Source organism: Elephantulus edwardii, unplaced genomic scaffold (genome assembly GCF_000299155.1).
Source record: "Elephantulus edwardii isolate Elephantulus edwardi_28Jun2011 unplaced genomic scaffold, EleEdw1.0 scaffold00080, whole genome shotgun sequence".
NCBI classification, from domain to species: Eukaryota; Metazoa; Chordata; class Mammalia; order Macroscelidea; family Macroscelididae; genus Elephantulus; species Elephantulus edwardii.
Window position 1 is genome coordinate 5,887,350 of NW_006399830.1, and position 19,224 is coordinate 5,906,573.

At 48.1% G+C, this 19,224-nt stretch overlaps 1 protein-coding gene across 1 annotated transcript in view; it reads right to left on the reverse strand.

Moving 5' to 3' along the window:
• Positions 1-19,224, reverse strand: part of SMURF1 (SMAD specific E3 ubiquitin protein ligase 1) — a 133,467-nt gene that overhangs the window by 7,210 nt on the left and 107,033 nt on the right. Inside the window, exons 2-10 of the mRNA XM_006889769.1 lie at positions 12,163-12,201; positions 9,891-9,999; positions 8,690-8,823; positions 8,482-8,547; positions 7,202-7,277; positions 5,556-5,797; positions 4,040-4,124; positions 3,321-3,467; positions 1,715-1,913 (exon numbers count right to left, since the gene is read on the reverse strand). Coding sequence (XP_006889831.1) covers positions 1,715-1,913; positions 3,321-3,467; positions 4,040-4,124; positions 5,556-5,797; positions 7,202-7,277; positions 8,482-8,547; positions 8,690-8,823; positions 9,891-9,999; positions 12,163-12,201 — 1,097 coding nt within the window. The remainder of the gene's footprint in view (positions 1-1,714; positions 1,914-3,320; positions 3,468-4,039; positions 4,125-5,555; positions 5,798-7,201; positions 7,278-8,481; positions 8,548-8,689; positions 8,824-9,890; positions 10,000-12,162; positions 12,202-19,224) is intronic.

The following is a 19,224-nucleotide window of genomic DNA, read 5'->3' on the forward strand; positions in this document are numbered from 1 at the left end:
AGAAGCCCTGGGAATCTCCTGCTCTCAGCTGATCCCAGTTCAGGCCCTAAGGCTCATGGGGGCTGTATGTCACAGGCGACTCAACGGCACCTGCAGAAATCTAAAACAGGGTCCACAGCTCTCACCTTACACAAAATCAACTCAAGGTAGACCAGAGACCTGGGAGTAAAGCCCAAAACCATAAGTTCATAAGAGGCGAACCAGGAGTAAGCTTAGACGGCCTAGTCTATGGTAAAAACAGACTGCAAAATACAACCAGAAATGCATCATCTGGAGAGGATAAAATTGATGAATGAGACCTTCTAAAGATTAGATCCCTGTGCACATCAAAACCTTTTCCCAACAGAATGAAAAGAAAACCTACTGACTGGGGACAAATATCTGGCAATGCCATTTCAGACAAGGGTCTCATATCAAAAGTTTATAGAGTTCTACAGGGCCTCCACAAGAAAAAGACTGATAATCCAATTATAGAATGGGCAAAAATCATGGAAAGACTGTCCACAGAGGAAGTCATTTCGATGGCCAAAAGACACATGAAGAAATACTCCAAATTACTGGCAATGTTGTCGTTATGTGCCGTCGAGTCGCCTGCGACTCATAGCGACCCTATGTACAACAGCCCTAAACTCCGCTCTGTCCTGTGCCAATCGCACTGTCTCTGACACTCCCATCCCAATTATCCCAGTCACTGAATCAATCCACCTCAGAGAGGGCCTTCCTCTCCTGCGCTGTCCCTCCACCCTCCCAAACATGATGTCCCTCTCTAAGGACCGGTCTCTCCTCACAACATGTCCAAAGTATGTTAGACGGAGCCTCAGAATCCTTGTCAAAACCACAATGAGATACCATCTCACTCCAGTAGCAGTGACAAAGTTTAACAGAACAGCAAGTAATAAATGGTGGAGAGGATGTGTTGAGATAGGAACTCTTATACACTGTTGATGGGGTTGTAAAATGGTACAACCACCCTGGAAGGCAATTTGGCACTTCCTCAAAAAGCTGAACAGAGAAATTCCGTATACCCAGCTATTCCACGGCTTGGAATATATCCCAAGAAAATGAGAACTGAAGCACAAATGGAGACTTGTACACCAATGTTCATAGCAGCATTATTCACCGCCACAAGAACATGGAAACAGCTCAAATGTCCCACTACAAGCGAATGGATTGAGAAATTATGGTACATTCACATGATGGAATACTACACAGCACGCAGGAACAATGATTTTGTAAATTACTATCTAACTTGGGCGGGACTGGAGAGCATTATGCTGAGTGAACTCAATTCCGTAAGAACAAACACTGCATAAGACCATTATTGTAGAACATGTATGAGGATCCAAGGTGGGTGGGGGGAGGGGGAGGATTGAGGGGTGGAGTGGGGGTGGGGTGTTAATCATAGGGTCACACAATTTGATGGAGGGAGGGGTGGGTAAAGGAAATGGGAAATATCTGGTGTGAAAAGCAATGTATAATACGAACTTCCTAAGTAAACCAGTATAAAATAAAAATTGTATTAAAAAATGCTAATAACATGACCTGAGATACCACATGGGTGGAGAACACCGAACTAAACGCAAACCCAGCTCCAGAGCAGTGTGGGAAGGATGACCAGAGCCACTGGGGGCCTGATCCCTCCCCCCTCCCCCCCTCGGGGCCACAGACGCAGGAGCAAGAGCCCCCGCCTGATAGTGAGGCCCTCAGTCCGTACCTCAAATATTTCTTCTCGAGAGACTTCGATGCGACAGTGGCCAGCCTGGGGCTGCTGCAGTGAGAGTTCATGTCTGAGGACTTTGAGCTTCTGGACGAGGTCCCGCTCGTACCTCTGGGCGGGCAGCTCCTCGTCCTCCACGGAGCCCTCACTGGGCAGCGGCAGCGGCTGGCTGGGCTCCTTAAGTTGGCACTGGTGACTGGAGAGACAGACACACACTCAAGTCACTCCGCAACGGCTGGGGACATGAGGCCACCCCTCACTGCCAAGGGGCAGGCTTGAGTGAGAAGAACATTAGGGAGTCTCCTCTGAGTGCCCACCTGTGTCCATGGCTAGCAGAGATCACTGGGGACCCCGACAGCCCTGGATGTACGGACAGAGCCAAGAGAGGAGACCGGCACTCTGAGCGGCCCCACAAGCAAACCTCCGAAGTGCTGGGGGTTCACTTCGAGAATGGAGACTGCTCTCACGCCAGTCACACGAGGTTCTCGGAGCCTCGGTTACCCTCACACTAGGCCGTGGCTTCCTCAAGGCGCCCCGCTGGCATTGTGCATAACATGCTGGGCTGCTACCAAAAGGTCAGCAGTTCAAATGCACTAGCCATGGAGACCTGAGAGGGCGTGGCTCCGAGTCAGGACCACAGCAGCAGGTCTGGGTTTTTATCTTAATGCTGAAGAACACTCGTGGTGCACCATGTCACATGCTGGGCTGCTGTCAAGATGCCAGAGGCTCAACTCCACAGGCCCACCCTGGGGGGAAATGGGCAGTCTCCCCCACAGAGGTTTCTGCCTCGGAGACCTGGTGGAGGAGAGCCAGGAGCTGGGATTCCAGCCTGGGCAGCGGGCTCGGCAAGCAATGTGAAGTACGTGAGAATGACTGAAACATGAAACGGACACAAAATGAGCTCAGACTGCTTGGAGAACGGCACTGATAGAATCGCTTGACACAGTTACCACAAACCGTCAGGCTGCAAAAACACAGTACTTGTGGGATGCAATAAAGTGAAGCGAGTGTGTCAGAATGACCAGGGGGCACAGGACAGGACAAGGCTCAGATCTGTTCATACTTGGCTCAACAGCACCTAAGAACGACCGTTTCTCACGCGTCTACTTCACGCTATGTGGCTCAGTGGCACACACGTCTCTAGCGGGATGGTTCTGGGAGAACGAAAGGACAAGCCTGGTCTTGGGACCACGTGGTCCGATCTGTTCATACTGCCAGATGCCTCAGCTGTCTGTGGACGAGCTCTGTGCCATATGGGGTCAAAGCACCCAGGAATGGTGGCCGTTAGAGGGGGTTCTGGCAAGTCCCGAGTGCCTGTGGCCTGCACCTGGGGGCCAGAAGGAGCACACCAAGGGCTGTGTGTCACGGCACCACGTGCAGAGGCCCTGTCAGGACGCTGCCTACACTGCAGCACCACGGAGCCCACCAGGGAAGGGGGCAGCCGGGGGCAGCGTGGGCACAGAGCGCGGGGACTTCAGAGTCTATCACATTTTCCTTAAGCTTCTTCCCCACTAACAGACACCACTGCACATAAAGAAAAACGTTAGTCGTGCGCTTTAAATGATGGGGTCAGAGATCGGCGCAGTGTCTACAAACTCCTTACTTCATGATGTGGTGCAGCCTCGGGTCTGTGAACTGGGTGGTCCGGTTATTGTGATCTACGAAATAGATCCTTCCAGAAACAGTGCTCCTGACTTCCCAGCCAGGCGGCAGTGGCCCAAGCTCATCACAGTTCACACTGTTCAGGTCTCTGCCAAACAGAAGACAGAGGGGTGAGATGCGCTGAAGAACACACCAGAGACCCCTCATCACAGCATCTATGTCAAGATGGGGCAGTTTCTGCTGGGGCCATGCCGTTCTGCAGCCAGCAAGAGCCGACTGTGACAGACACACAGAAATGTCTAACCACGACAGGAACCACGGTGTGCCGGGGGATAAGTGTCTCTAAAAGGCACAAAATTAGTACCAGCATCAAAAATGCTGTCAGAAGACTATCAGATCTTGCACTATAAGCGTACTGAGTTCGATGTGCCCCAGAGTCAGGAGGGTCTCCTAGGTCATAGGATCGGATTTCAGGACAGAGCTGACCCCTTTGTTTCAGCAGCTGCTGCTGTGACCGGGCTGAACCTGGAGGGGGCGGCAGAGCTGCATTTGGGGATGTGAGTGGCCACATCAGGGACAGGCGGGACAGTGTCTGAATGGGGGTACCCAGTGACAGGAGCCCAGGTCCTGCACCACTCCTCAGAGGTGCCCTGCTCGAACTTCGCGCACAGACCCGGCAGGCCCAGGGAGAAATCAGGATGAACAATCTAGAACACGTACCTGGGGATCCTGGGGTCGTGCCAGGTGCTCACCCCTGTCTGAGTGTGCAGAAAGTAAACCTGCCCCTGCACGGTGGTTCTTTGCTCTGCAGAGAGTGAGGGGCACGGTTAGTTCATTTCCCCTTCCTCCTCCAGCTTTAGTGGAGAATTGAAAATGACAGTTCTATTTTCTAGGCCTTCAGTTGCTTTTTCCATCTGACTTTTAAAAACTGATTACAGCAAATGAAATACAGTTGTCTTAAGTGATGTTGTTGTTAAGTGCTGTCATGTCATAGGCAACTTATAGCAACCCTATGAATGAAAGACCTGAACACTGTATAACTTTCATCCTTTCTCCAAGTTCATAGGGTTTCTGGAGGCAAGCTATTTCAGAAGCGGATACCACTCCTGCTGCCAAGCTTGTTTTAACTGAGGAGCTCCACCAAGCACTGTCCACCATGGGTAATCACTATCACATTTGACACCTCAGCGTCACAATGTTTAGCATCACAGCAACCATGAGTGACCTAGAGTATAAAAAAATGACATCCTGTTTTCTGTGAAAACGCATGTCTCTGCAACTCCTGAACAGTTCAATTTGAGACTAAGTTTTGAAGCCACCTGATGGTTCGCTGGCTCTACAGGGAGGCTAAGCTTCCTGCTGGGTCCCTGAAAAGCTGTGACAAGAGCCCCCTGGATGGACTGTGGGGGCCCTGCACACTGTTCCCACCCCTCCACCTCCCTGGCAGCCACATCTCTGGGCAGGCACTCTGGTGTGCCCACACCCCACCATGCCAACCTCACTTTGACTTGTCTTCATCAGAGGAAAGGAGTCCTGGTGACGGAGTGGTTAAAACACTCAGGCGTGACCCTGGAGGTTGGTGGTTCAGATCCACCAGGCACTTCACAGAGAAAGACCAGGCGGTCTGCTCCAGCGCAGGCGGCAGCCTCGGAAAGCCATGGGTGGGGCTGGACTGGGCGGCTGGGCCACGAAGAGTCAGGTCGGCCTCACCCGGGGCAAGTTTGGGTATATGGTCACATGTTATCATTTCTGGAATTGTCTGCCACTCCTAAGTTAGAGTCCCTCTTCATTTCAAACAACCACTTCACTGTCCTTTGTAAACAAACCTCCCAAACCTAAAGTCCAGTGAGTGCATTCTAACCTACAGCAGTCCCAGAGCACACCTGAACGGCCCCAAAACTTTCCAAGGGGATACCCTTCCAGGAAGCAGATTGCCTCATCTTTCTTTTTTGGAGTGGCTGCTGGGTTCAAACCATCAACCTTTTGGGTAGCATCTGAGTGCTTTAACCACAGGGCTGTTAAAATATCTGAGTACCACAAACACCTCATCTAGGTCAGGTTCCCTCAGGTGTTAATTTACCTCAGATTTCCCCACAATCTCTTAACCAGGAGACTGGCACAACAGATCCGTAAAATCTGCCACCACTCCACCCACCACCACATGGCATGAGCAGGTTCCTAGAGAAGTGGCCAAGGCCGCACTGTCCCCCAAGTCCCCAGGCTCTGTCCCCCTCACCGTAGCCTTCGGGCAACTCTGGTGACTGGTGGCCATGAGGACGGTTCTGTGGTGTCTGCAGGGAGCCCCGGACCTCGGGGTTCCGAAGCCGCTGCACCTGAAGCCTCTGGTCATGACTCGGGGACTCGGCAAACCTGCAGTTGCCTCCCCCGGCGGCCGCCCCGGTGCTGTCCGTGTACGGGGCCGGCTCCTCCATGAAGCAGCTGAGCGGCCGCCCAGGCCCGGAGTCTTCATAGACAGTTCTAGAAGGAGAGAACAGCATGGAGGGGATTCAGCCTGGAGAGTCAGCATGTCCACGCTTCCCTCCAGGAAGAGCCCGAGATGCGCCCGCGGTGCCACAACATTCATCCTGCTCCGTATTAACGTGTAAACTCAAGGATTTCGTGGCCTCGGTGGGGGTGCGTCCTCGTGGGGAGTGAAGGACGACAAATGCCAACCCTGCCCAGTAATGACCTCATGAAGTAAGACTTCATTGTTTCATGATTTACAATAAAATCTACCTTATTGTCCTTAACTTCCAGCCAAAGTTCTCATTACAGAGAACACAGAAATACCTCTAAGTCCTTTTTAATACCCCTCTGAACAATATGGAAAACAAGTGGTGATTTTCCCTTGTTAGTAAGGAGTTTACAGAACGTTCTACTGAACAATCTTGAGGACATGTACCCCTGAGAAAGCAGGACACAGGACTCCCAGCTCCCATCACCAACCTCAAGGGTCAGCAGTGCCGGCCTCTCTGCCAGCTCCTCCCACCACTGGATTCCGTCTAAATCAACCCCAACCCTTGAACCCTTCATCCTGAAAATATTTTAGAACAGATCTTTCAAACATAAGACATTTTTTATTACCACACATGGGGGAAACCCTGTTCATTCTCCAATCCCACCAAGTACCCAACAGTGCTCAATGCGGAAGGAGCAGCTGGTACCATCAACACGGTGCGTGTTATCTGCATAAAGCACAGTGCATAGACATTGGCGTCTCTTCGGTGATGTTAGCAACTACCAATGGTTTTTGCCTGCATCTGTTAGGAGCATCAGATTTGTGATATCCTGATTTTATCGCTCAATCTTCACTTATTAGCAGGAAGATTTAAAGAATAATTTCCTGAAAGGCATGTTAAATGCTTCCTGCTTTTTGTTTTTTTGTAAGTTTCCAGAATAGTAAGCTGACTAGTATCTTCTCGAAGTACCCGAGGACTGGTTTCCAGTGGGGTTTTTTAAGTGTTTTTGTTTTGTCCCTGCTAGGTGTTATTCTAGGGAGCTCTGGTGGCTTAATGATAAGGGAGTGTGCTACCAATGCAAAGGTTCACAGTTCAAATCCACCAGATGCCCCGTGAGAGAAAGAGGTCTGTCTCTTCCTGTGCGCTTTACTGCCTCTGACAACCTGCTGGAGGGTTAACTTTAGGATGGTCCCAACTCTATAGTAAATAGTAACAAAGGGTGTTATCCTGAACTCAGATATGTGATGCACTTCAATCCACTGCAGTTACGATTCTTAATGATGCTCAAACAGTCCCATCGCTTCAGGCTGCATCCTGAGGTGATCTGGCAAAGCCCAAGCGGCTTCAGAGCTCACTCTGTAGAGCAGAGAGGGTCTGGGGGATGGGGGGCGCCCGCCCCACACCACCCTGCAGTTATACATACCCTTCATTTTCTAGCAGTCCTCTGCAGTCCACCACTGAGCCGCCCGTGCCGATTCGGTCTCGTGTCTGTAAACTGACTAAATTGGAAGAGATGGCTTTGAATTACAACCCACTCGGGCTTTCTACCACCGTGTGTAGATACAGTGAGCCGCTGCAGATGTATAGTTTGTGCTCAGTGTGGTAGTAAAAGCAATCAGGCGCGCGCGCGCACACACTCGCACGCACGTACGTACTCTCCTCTCTCCTGACACTGTTCTCTGGCAAAGCACTTGGGACCCTGGTGGTGAGCAAGGAGCAGGAGAGGCTCTGTGTCTCCTGCACTGCCCACTACCACAGAAGCCCCTCGTCTGTTCCCCCGGAGCCTCCTCTAGAAAGACCTGTGGTTGGTGGGTACACAGTGAGCACGGCTAGCATCTGCACGTCTACACCGCTCAGCAAACACCCTACAGCCCTGCCTGAGCAGCAGACACTCAGCCAGTCCTTTCCCATCCCAGTTCCGTTCCCCTGGCATGTCCCTCCTCGACAGAGGAAAGGAGGATTCAGAGACAAGGAAGCATCAGGTGAGAAGAAAACCATTCGGAGGGTATTCAGGATGGGCACTGCCGTTCACCGTCCTCAGGTGGCATCTAAGTATGTCAGTGCCACCAAGCCCTGTGGGCAGAGGGTCCGTGCTGTGCATGTGTTTGACACTGGTCTTACTCTAACATGCTGATAGAGACAAGGTGGAGCCTGACTACAAGAGCTGTGTCACAGCTACCTCACTTCCAGCGGAAGGCCTCTGGACAACACTTGGTAACAACAGCATTCATTTTTTTACTCTAAATAATGCAATCTTCTGAGCCTGCGGACTTCTAAAAAAACCTATCAAAAACAGAAGACTTCTTTGTTTTTTTCATATATGACTGAGCCTTCCAGAAAAAAAGATAAAATGAAAATAAAAACTCTTCCCCAACTCTTTGAAGAGTGGCATGTGCAGCTGCTGACACAGTGGACAGGGGCATGTCTAGCAACGAGAGGACTGAACTGGCGGTTACAGTCCCAACACGAAAGCCTTCCCGCCTTAGCCGTCTGAACTCAAAAGGTAGATGAAGGGAATTAGATACAATAATAAAAGCCGCAGAGGTGAGACTTATGGTGAAGAGGGGATGGCGTCAGGTGTGCCCTGTCCTTCCAAGGACATTGTCATGGTCAGGATCTGCCCGTGCGTGTTTTCTAGGTGATGGAGAGCTGAACGTCAGGTTCTGAACAAGCATCTCTTTAGACAGAGGAGAAAGTTCTTACCCACTATTTGGCCACGGACTGCATCAGTATCTGAGGGATTTAGTTTGCATAGATCCAAACGCTGGTCTGCAAACAAACAATTCAAAACTTAACCCAGGGCAAGGTTAACTAGAGAGGAAGGCGGGATTCGATATTCAGCATTCAGACAAGAAAGGGGCCGCCAGAGCCGCCTTTGGAGGTGTGAAGAGGTGGGAGAGCAGGGCCTTACATCCGGTGTCTTTCAGTCTGCTGATGGCGTTGGACAGCAGCCGCACACAGCCGAGGAAGCCAGCCCCTTGCTTCTTGTGAATCTTCTTGTGGTTCCACACGCTGATGGTTATGGAATCCGTCTTCCCAACATATCTGAAAACAACGCATCGACTCATTTGTTATTTGATTCCTGAAGTAGGTTATCTGGTGGAGGCATCCTTGTGAAACAATGTACTCTGTACTACACACATAGCAGGCACCTAACGTCTAAGAGTCTCTTAGCCTCAGTGGGCCAGGAAGAAGGACTCCTATCAGCTACATAGGGAACACACGCAGATAAGCACAGGAGACTCTCACAGGTAGAAGTTCGCCATATGTAAACAGTGAGGTGGTTCAACAATTCCTGACCATTAGACTTTCATTTACCATGACACTTCTTATAAGCCCACACATCCACCAAAACACACAAAATGATATGCTATAAAAACTCTCCTTTTTCCCCTCTATGCAAGTCGGCCACAGAGGGGAGCTTTAGCACAAGAACTGACAACCCTTTCTCAGACACTTCAGGTAGACTGAAAACTGAGTTACAGAATCCAAGAATTCACAACTCTGTCCTTGGTACTATATGTATTAACCTCAAAACAATAATCAATCAGTATCAGATGATCAAAATGTTGAGGGACATGACAGTTATAAAGCAATGGTTTTTTTAAGTGGTTATCAAAGAGCAATCACATCATGAATGTAAGAATTGTCTGATGGTGTGTGGGCTTCTTTATATTCAATCATGCAAAACTGATTTCTCCTGCAGAATATATGTCTATACTCAAAGGAACTTTGTCTACAGCAATAGAAGTATATACTCAAGATCACACATCTTCTGAGGTGGAAATTCTGGGCTTTACTGAAAAGCAAGCGCAAGGGGCACCCTGAAGTCAGGCCTGCCCGCCACTTTAATTAAAAGCAGGGAGGGGACAGGTTGCCAATTACAGTTATAGGAGCAATGCTTAAAACTCTTAAAAAGAAAAAAAAATCTATGAAAATGAAATGCAAGAAGTTCCAAGTAAAAATTCTGAAATCAAGCAATTATATCTTCATTTAATCATCTACTTTCAGTAACTGAAACGCGTCTTTCTCCCCTCCTTCTTTCCCTTAAATGCTTCTCTTAAAAGCCCCTCCCTGGCCCCCCACCAAGGCTTCCAGAACCTTCCACTCACAGATCATAGTGCTGGTTCCACTTTGGGTCCAACGTGTTTTTCACAGTGTCAGTGGAGTGGCACTGCCCAGACCCGTCAACGACAATCTTGGCAAAAGGGTCGGGAAGTCCTAGAAGAGAGGGGACAGTCACAGCAGGTGGGACCACAGCCCTGCCAATGTCACACAATCTTTCAGGTAAAGAGAGTGAAGAGATGAGCTGGTGGGAACCAGGAAGCTGTGCGTGGGACTCTCTAGTTTTCATCACCAGAAAGAGCACTTAAATTTAGCTTTCTAGGAAAGGACCCAGGCATCCCCCTGGAGTTTTTAAATGGTATGTGAAGATGACAAAACTACAAAAACAGACTTAAATGCAAGCTTCCAATTCTGATAATCACAGAAAGCCCCGGTTTTGGACTGATCCCCACTCACTCCATGGGACTCCCAGGGCTGTTACGCTTTACCTGGTGGATTTGAACGGCTGACCTTTGGGTTAGCAGTCTGACTTAGAAAGCCCCACCAGGACTCTAAATGGAGCTAATTAAGTGGAGGAAACAGTTCTATATTTTATTTATATGACTGCTGGGTCTGTTCTGCCAGGCAACGAAAGGTCTCGAGTTCTGCTTCTGAAAATGAGCCACGAAAGCTCCAAGCAGCACAGCAGCCCATATCACGGGTGGGACGGGGCAGCACAAATGAAGGCTGGGACCACGCAGCTCACACCACGGGTGGGATGGGACAGCACACATGAAGGGTGGGACCACGCAGCTCACACCACGGGTGGGATGGGACAGCACACATGAAGGGTGGGACCACGCAGCTCACACCACGAGCAGGACCAGGCAGCCCACACCACGGGTGGGACAGGGCAGCTCACATGATGGGTGGGACCAGTATTTTGATCCATCATAGAGGGGTGGCCATGTGTGGGGACTGATGGCAGCTAAGGACATCTCACATGACGGATGGAACCTGGCAGTCCCCACCACAGGCTGGACCGGGCAGTGTTCTGATCCATCATATGGGGGTCACCGTGTATGGGGAATGATGGCAGCTGGGGACAGCTCACAGTATAGGTGAGACCAGGCAGTGTGGAGCAGCCCCACACCATGGGCGGCCAGGCGGAGTGAGACCAGGTAGTGTTTCAATTCATCATCAAGCAGCATGGGGCCTGACGGTAGCCAAGGACAGCCCACACCATGGGCAACTGACCAGTACAGGACCAGGCAGCATTTGGACCCATTGCACGGTGGTGGGGAAGGGGAGGGGGCAGGTGTCACCATGAGTCAGCTGCTCATGGCAGCTAACAGCAGCCCACACCATGGGTGACCAGGTGTGCAGGACTGGGCAGTGTTCTGACCCACTGCACAGGATCATCGTACATGGGGACTGATGCAGCGGACAGCAGTCCACACCCTGGGTGACCAAGCATGCAGGACCGGGCAGTGTTCTGACCCACTGCACAGAGTCACTGTGAATGGGTCTGAGGGCAGCTAACAGCAACACTTTCTAGGGACTGGAGGGGGAAAGCTAGCAGTGTTGCTTCCTGATCTCCTATTTTATCTACGGCATCTAGAAAGCACCAAGCACTGGTGTGGCTGAGTGTCCCCAGAGCTGCAGGTGGGCCAGGTCGGCTTGCAAGATGATGGAGGTAGGGAGGTGGAAGGCCGTGGTGCCGACTGATGGCGGCTGTGCTCACGGCTTCCTAGCTGCCTGATAAGGGCTCGGAGCCCCAGTGTCCTGAGAAGCAAGTGCTGCTCCTCCCACCATCTGGGAGTGCAGAAGGGGCTGGAGAATCGACTGGTGGGCACTTCTCATGAGGGAGTGAACCCACCGTGAGGGTGATGCTCTCCTTTACACAGCGTTCTCCATCTATTGCCTGTTTTCACACTGTCTTTAATTACAAGGCATCTAAAACGTGCTTTAACTTGAGAAATTTCATTAGCATTTTTCCTGAAACCTAGCTCTGTGCAGTGGGGGGAGGTGGAGGGTGTATCTGGCTTTAAGCTGAAGAACACTTCACCAGAAGCACAGAGGGATGGTGGGGCAGGGAACAGGGTGGGGTCGCGCTGGGGGATCAGGGAATAATTCTTCTCTGCTGACGTGTAGATCTGAGCCTCTGAGCTCAGGAACTGCGCTGCTGCAGTCAGCTGGGAAATGACATCCGTCATACCAGGGCTTTTTCATCAGTAAGGACACACCCCGTGTTCCTTAAAATGTTTAAACTTTCAGAACGATGTCCAGAATATGAATATTGGAAAACAGCAAAAAGTTTTACAAAAGATGTTTACTTACTGAAGAAGTCTTTCTTTGCAAGATTCTTGGCACATAAAACTGGAAAGAAACAAACAATACGAGGGTTAGCATTCAAGGATGGCATTTTTACCACAGCTAGTCCATATCTGCAATGGGGGAGACTCTAAAATTATCGTTGCTAGGGGAGCTCTGGTGGCCTAGTGGCAAGAAGCTGCACTGCAATCCCAGAGGAACACGGTTCGAATCCACCAGATGCTCTGCCGGAGAAGGAGGCGCAATATCCTCCTGTACCAGTCAGATCTGATTTGACGGTACACGCACACAAAATAATAAAAAAATAAAATAAATAAATAAATAAATAAATAAAATAAAATAAAATTATCGTTGCTGATAATTTGTCTTTCAAATGTAGTACCATGTTAAACAAAAACATGACAAGGCAGCTGTTGTTGTGCACTGCAGAGTCGGAACCGACCCATAGGTGACCCACCAGCAGGTTTTCAGAGGCAGTAAACTGCATGAAAGGAGATTGCCCATCCTTCTCCGGCGGAGCAACCGGTGGCCACGGGGGGGCTTACTGACACAGAATAGAAGGTGCACTCTCCTCACGCTGGGGAACAACTCTAGCAAATGTTCTCGATTCACCGAAGACTCCTCCTCTAACACATGGCAATGGATTTAGCATCCTGCACTGCTGAGGAGTCCACTCAAAACAAACTCAAGTGAACACCTGCAGCGTTGACCCTTGGAGCTCCTGCCAGCAGCTACGACAACAGGCACTGCACATTTCTGATGAGAAGCGAGACAACCGTATGAAGAGAGTCACTCTGGTCTGTCAAAGCATAGAAAGCGGACAGTGGTGGAAGACAGGGGGGGCCACCATCAGGAGAATCATGAAAAACGTGCGCCAAGATGCACACCAGGAACCTGGTGGTGTGGGCTTGGAGAAAGACTAAACACAGACGACTATTATAGTTACTTTACTAATGGGCTGGTATCAATTACTGGTGGGAATTCTGTCAGCAGAACTGCTTGCTACACAATGAAATGTACTCAAGGGAGAATATATTAAGTTGCTTTCCTCTTTTGCTAGTTTCTGAGGATGTTGTATTATGCACATAGGATTTTATTAGGAACAAATGACAGCGTTTACATTAAATCTGTAGATCAATTTAAGGAGAATTGTCATCAGTGTTAAACTATTCTCATCCATGAATCATTTCCTTCAGAGTTTCTCTATTCTTTTTCAACAATGTTTTCTAGTTTTCAGAGCATAAGTTTTGTGCTTATTTGTTAAATTCATTTCCCAAGTATTTTGTTCTTTTTGATACTGCTGTAAATGAGATTGTTCTGGTTATATTTCTGTGATTGTGGTTTTTTGGTTTGCTTTTCAAAACCTGACAAGCTCATTCTTGGCTGGGGCAGGGGTGCAGGGGAGATGGGCCGTCTCCTCCGTAAAGATCTGCAGCCTCTGGACCTGACACACAATCCCCACGAGTCACATCTGCAGCCTCTGGACCTGACACACAATCCCCACGAGTCACACCTGCAGCTTCAGGACCTGACAGGAGATCCCCACGGGCCCTCACGGAGGATCCCACGTGTCACAATCATCCCAGTGGCAGCGAGTTTGAGAGTCTAAGAGTAAACTGGGGAGTGTTTGCCTCTGTTCTACTTTGTGTTGATTTGGTTTTTGTTAGAATCTATGTAAGTTCTACAAATATCTGCAGGGAAGGCAAGGTCTTGAGCTTCTCTTTGCAAGGTGTTTAAACGACTAATCTCGACTTATTTTAGGTCCTGACAGACTTTCTATTCCTTCTGCACCCGCGTTGGTCCTTTTAGAACTTTGCCCATTTCAGCCGGGTTATCAATATGCTGGTGGGTGCTAGTTCACGGTGCTCCTGAAAATCCTTTTGATTTCTGTCAATGTTTCTTCCTCAGTGAAATCGTCACAGCCTTCCTCTCTTTTTCAATAAAACGAACACCTAAATCTGCCGGTATTGTTGTATGCCACTGAGGTGCTCCCAAGCACAGCAGCCCGATACAGAGGGTTTCCAGGCTGCCGTCCTCGTGGGAGCAGCCGGCCAGTCTTCCTTCCCCCGGTTGAGTGGTGGGTGGTTCAATCACCGCCGTCTTTCAGCACCCAGTGCTTAACCACTGCACCTGCCATTTATAATAGGATTCCCATAAATAAATCTACCTTACTCATTTTTTCCATATCATCAACTTATTAGAGTTCCTACTAGTATTTTCTTATTCTTCCAAATACAAAAGGTTTTTGTTTTATTTTAAAGGAAATGTGTAAAAATAAAACACATGGATCTGAACCTCATTTTACTTGCTGGTCAGCATTTTTCTGGCTTATTTCACTTCTTTTTTCCTATTGGAATAATTTTCCCATTCAACCACTTTGGATAACCTCATAAACATGACTTATAAATATGTTTGATGATCCATTTATTTACAATAGTAAATATTCTATTCTTGAGGACGGGTTACTTCCTCATTAAGTTCTTCTTTAATGCCCTTAAGGAGTTTTAAAGTGTTTCCCTCAAAGTTCTATGCATTTGCATCAAGTCTCCTCCTAATTGTTTTGTTTTTACTATTATGAACACGGTCTTTCCTTTCACAATTGTTTAGATAGAGAAAAGTTATGATTTCCTTATATTAATTTAAAATAAACCATCTTCAAGAACTCTCCATAAATGGAGCTTTGATTTTTTGTTAAAATTTTTTTGTGTGTCTGTACCATCAAATCATATCTGACTGGTACAGGAGGATATCGCTCCTCCTTCTCCGGCAGAGCATCTGGTGGATTCGAACCGTGTACCTCTGGGATTGCAGTGCAGCGTCTTGCCACTAGGCCACCAGAGCTCCCCTGGAGCTTTGATTTTTTAGTTTGTTTCTGTCAACTTCCCTTTTCTTCCTCAAAGATTTGAATGTTTCAGTGCATTCTCATCTCAAACTAAAAAAAAATGTCCAAAGACAAAGCCATGATCTTCCCACGCTGCCTACAAGCCCAGTCCTCTCCCAGAATCCACTACGTCCAAGGGCACAAGCAACCAAGAGCCCTCACATGCACAAACCGGACACTGACCCTCACCCCCTCCCACCTCTCTTCTCAACTTCTTCCAAGTCTGGTCTCCCCAGCTTCAGCCCAGGTGCTCAAAGCCCCTCCATTTGGCATCTCCACAGGAAGTAATCCCTTAAAACCTTCCATCTCATTGTGATGCTTGCATGCTCCCAATTCTCCAACAGCTTCCCACTGCAAAGGCCTGGATCTTCTAGGTTCATGACCCCTATACCTCCTTCACGACCTTGGCCTCACAGATAACCCGTCCATCTCGGGTCTTCCATATCTGAGTGCTGGTGCTAGATTGTTCCCGACTGGCCTAACTCAGGTCACAAATGTCAAAAAGATTCATTTTTGCTCATATTTCCAAAGCGAACAATGTTCTCATTTAAGGCTCATTCCAGTGGAATTTGGCTACATCATAAAATGGACAAGACCACAGTGGTGGGAGCACAGAGAACATTAGGCCTTAGTTGTGTGCAGAGGGCACAGCAGGTCATGCTGAGTCTAGTTAATGGCACGTCCTCTTTCTTAGTAAACTCATTTTGTCATCTTAAGATCACATACTCTTGTCTGCGGCTAGAGCCGGAACAATAAAAGGTCAGCAAGTGCCCAGCATCAAATCCTATTTTATCTGGATCGGCTGCTCATTTTTACAGAGAAGTGTTAGGCATTAATTAAGATTGAGGCTCAAGAGTTAACAAAACAAGAATGAACCAAAGAGATACTGGTTTTCCCTTTACGAAGCTTAGCATCTGCCCGCAGACAACGCAAGTATTCCAGGTGTGGGTGGTTACAGAAACGAAGTTTATTTCTTCACATGGACACGGCCAGCTGCTGTCACGGACTCCCAAGTCTATGGTGGCCCTAGACCTTGAACAATTTGTTTTCCAGGGCATGATTTTTCTAATCACAGAGCATCTTCTCCTAAAATTTGGAACTATGCAAAGAACAAATTACACCCTGTTCACCAATCTGCAAATCCATAGGACAGAAGTGTCACCTTAATGTGAGGTGCATTCTCCACCAGGCCCTGACCAAAAATCAAAACCATGAGAGCAAAACCCACTGCTCTTCAGTTGACGCCAACTCACAGAGAACCTACAGGGCAGGACAGAACTTCCTCAGAGTGTTTCCAAGGCTGTACTATATTCGTACACAAATAATTTGTGAACATAACAGGGATTGGGTTTGTGTTAATTTCTTATGCGTGCATATTATTTGCAATGGATGGATGGATAGATGGACAGTGTGTAAGCTTTATGAAGGCAGACTGTCACATGCATAGATGGATGGACAGATGGATGGATAGACAGAGGGACAGTGTGTAAGCTTTATGAAGGCAGACCGTCACATGTTTGGATGGACGGACCAACAGACGGAGTGTGTGTAATCTTTATTAAGAAATTCCAGGGGAGTAGTTGACGCATTTGAGCTTCTGATCTTTCTGTTAGCAGTGAAGCACTTAATTGCTGCACCACCAGAGTTCCTTGCAAAAACACAAGTTCACAAAACGCCATCTGTGGTTTCGCTCACTCAGGGATCAGCTGCAACACCAGAAATTTAGTACTTTAATATCCCAACTTCAGAAGTCTCCTCATTTGTGTCAATTACACCCACTATGTTTCTATTCTCCAGAACTAGAAACGTGGGTTGTCAGTTCCGACGCCTCCCTTTTCCGCCTATCTTACTTGTAGGAAGAGTCCCCAGGTCAGAGTCTCTGGAATTCTTCCCTCTCTGCTTTGACTCACCCATGTCCTGCCCTCGTGAGAGCAGGAAACGTGCTCTATGTCAAGACAGTAAAGTCACAGGACCAACAGGACAGAATGAAAGGACTATTTCAATGACTAAGAACATCTACAGGAAATCTTCCGAGTTAAAAAACATCATTTACCACTAAACATATAAGACAAAAACGGGATTTACCACCAAACCCCAAAACTCCTGCTATCCCATCAGTCCTGACTTGGGACCCTCCTTTGGGTTTCTGAGGCTGCAAATCCTCACTGGAGCCAATTGCCCGTCCTGCCTGCACGATCCCAGGGCTGCAAACCGAGGGCTCACTAAACATGGACGAGCTGTCCGTCCTCTCTCACTTCTAAGTCCAAAACTCACACTGCCTCTACCTCGGGGGGAAGCTATACAAAGGGGTAGACATAGGATCCTTCCCTGCTGAAGATGATGACCAAGACCTTAGGTCAGTGCATCTCACCACCCTGCCATCTGCTAGGACACTGTACCAGAGCTGTCACCTGTTAAGACTGATGTGTGTTTAGAAAATTCTTAGATTTGCAGTGACAGGGGGCGGATATGATATGGCATTTCAATGACTTCAAACCAAAACTCAAAACCATAGACATCAGATCAAATCTGACTCCTAACGACCCTCCTCAGGTTTCTGATGCTGTAGATCTTAACAGGCAGAGATAGCCCCGTCTTTCTCTGGCAGGATGGCCGGTGGATTAGAACGACCAACCTCCTGGCTTGCAACCTACCACTATACCATCAGGTCTGGAATTAAAAATACTAAAATCTTTAACCCATATAAAAAACTGAATCATGCTCCTAATTCCATTTCATTATTATATGCATTCTGAAAGAAAGCACTTTTCCCAAATCCAGTAAAAGATAGTTCTACTGTTAAAAATGGTATTAGATCATAAAACGCTTTCTTTGCGGGAAAAACTGTCTGAAGTACAATTTCTAAAGCCCTGGCTATCCTCATGGGCTTTGGGAGCAGGAGTGAGTCTCAGGCTAACTGATAATCTGGTGCAAGCTTTCAAAGGACCTCCTCACTTAATACGCGGTTGCCAGGCCTTTACTTTTCTGCACGCACTAAATGAACAAACAAGCATCATTATTTGGGTCTTGTGAACTTAAGTCACTTAACCATCTGAAGAGTGACCAAGTTCAGACCGCACCCCTGAAACAGCGCCCCAAACCCAAGAAGAATGCCGAGCAGGAAGAGCCATCACACAGGGAGACCTCGGGTCCAGACCACAGCTGCAGTGAGGCCAAGATTGCAATAAAAAAATCATTACAATAAAGTGAGGCACACAATTGTCTTGTCTCCCAGTGCACGTAAAAGTTACATTACCAACACACCATGGTCTACGAAATGTGCAACAGCATTAGGAAAAAGCCTAAATACCGGGAAAATGGCCCAAAGGGACAGAGACACAAAGTGAGCACGTGCTGTGGGCAAACAGCACTGGAAGACTTGCTCAGTCTTCAATCTGGAAAATATAAAACAAACACAGTATCTTTGGAGGCAGTAAGAGTGAAATGCAATAAAATAAGACCTGTCTGTATCCTGAGCATCTGGCATCACAGTGTCCTTTCTCAATGAAGTGCTCAAGAAATGCTTATTCAAACAAACGAATCATTGTTTGTCTGGATGAAGGAGACGGCTCTGGAAGGGCCTCCAGTGTGATGGCCTGATCCTGTCCCATCTCACAAGGAGTCCAGCGCCTGGCCACTCTGCACACAGACACCTGTCAGATTCTGTCCTTCAGAACCCGATGATACTGCTTCTCAAGGGTGTTCTGTGCTCAATGACCAGCTAGAGAGTAGGCAGCTCAGAATCGCTCAGAGGCACCCTGGAAGACAGGCCTAGTGTGCTTCTAAAAGGTCCCAACTTTGGAAGCCAGATGGTTTTAGAAGTTGAAGATTTGTGGTAATCCTGCAGTGGGCGAGTCTATCAGCATCGCTGTCTCTGCTATGACAATTTGACAGCAAGCAACAACAACAGTGTGGGAAAAGGGTCACTGTGCAGTTTCAAATTGGAGGTGAGACCACACATTTTCTATACAGAAAATTTCTACTGACAGATCATCTTTCCATCCTAAGTAAACCACATGGAATGTTCTCGGCCATTTAGACCCACAAAAGGGCTTTGAGAGTCAGGGTGATTCTACAGAGGCAAAGGCCTTTCTTTGCCTTTTAACACAGGAAAAGTCAAGTTTCCAGCAGTGAGTGTTTTATGTTTAAACATTTAACATTATAATCCAAAAGTAATGAGCTCCTAG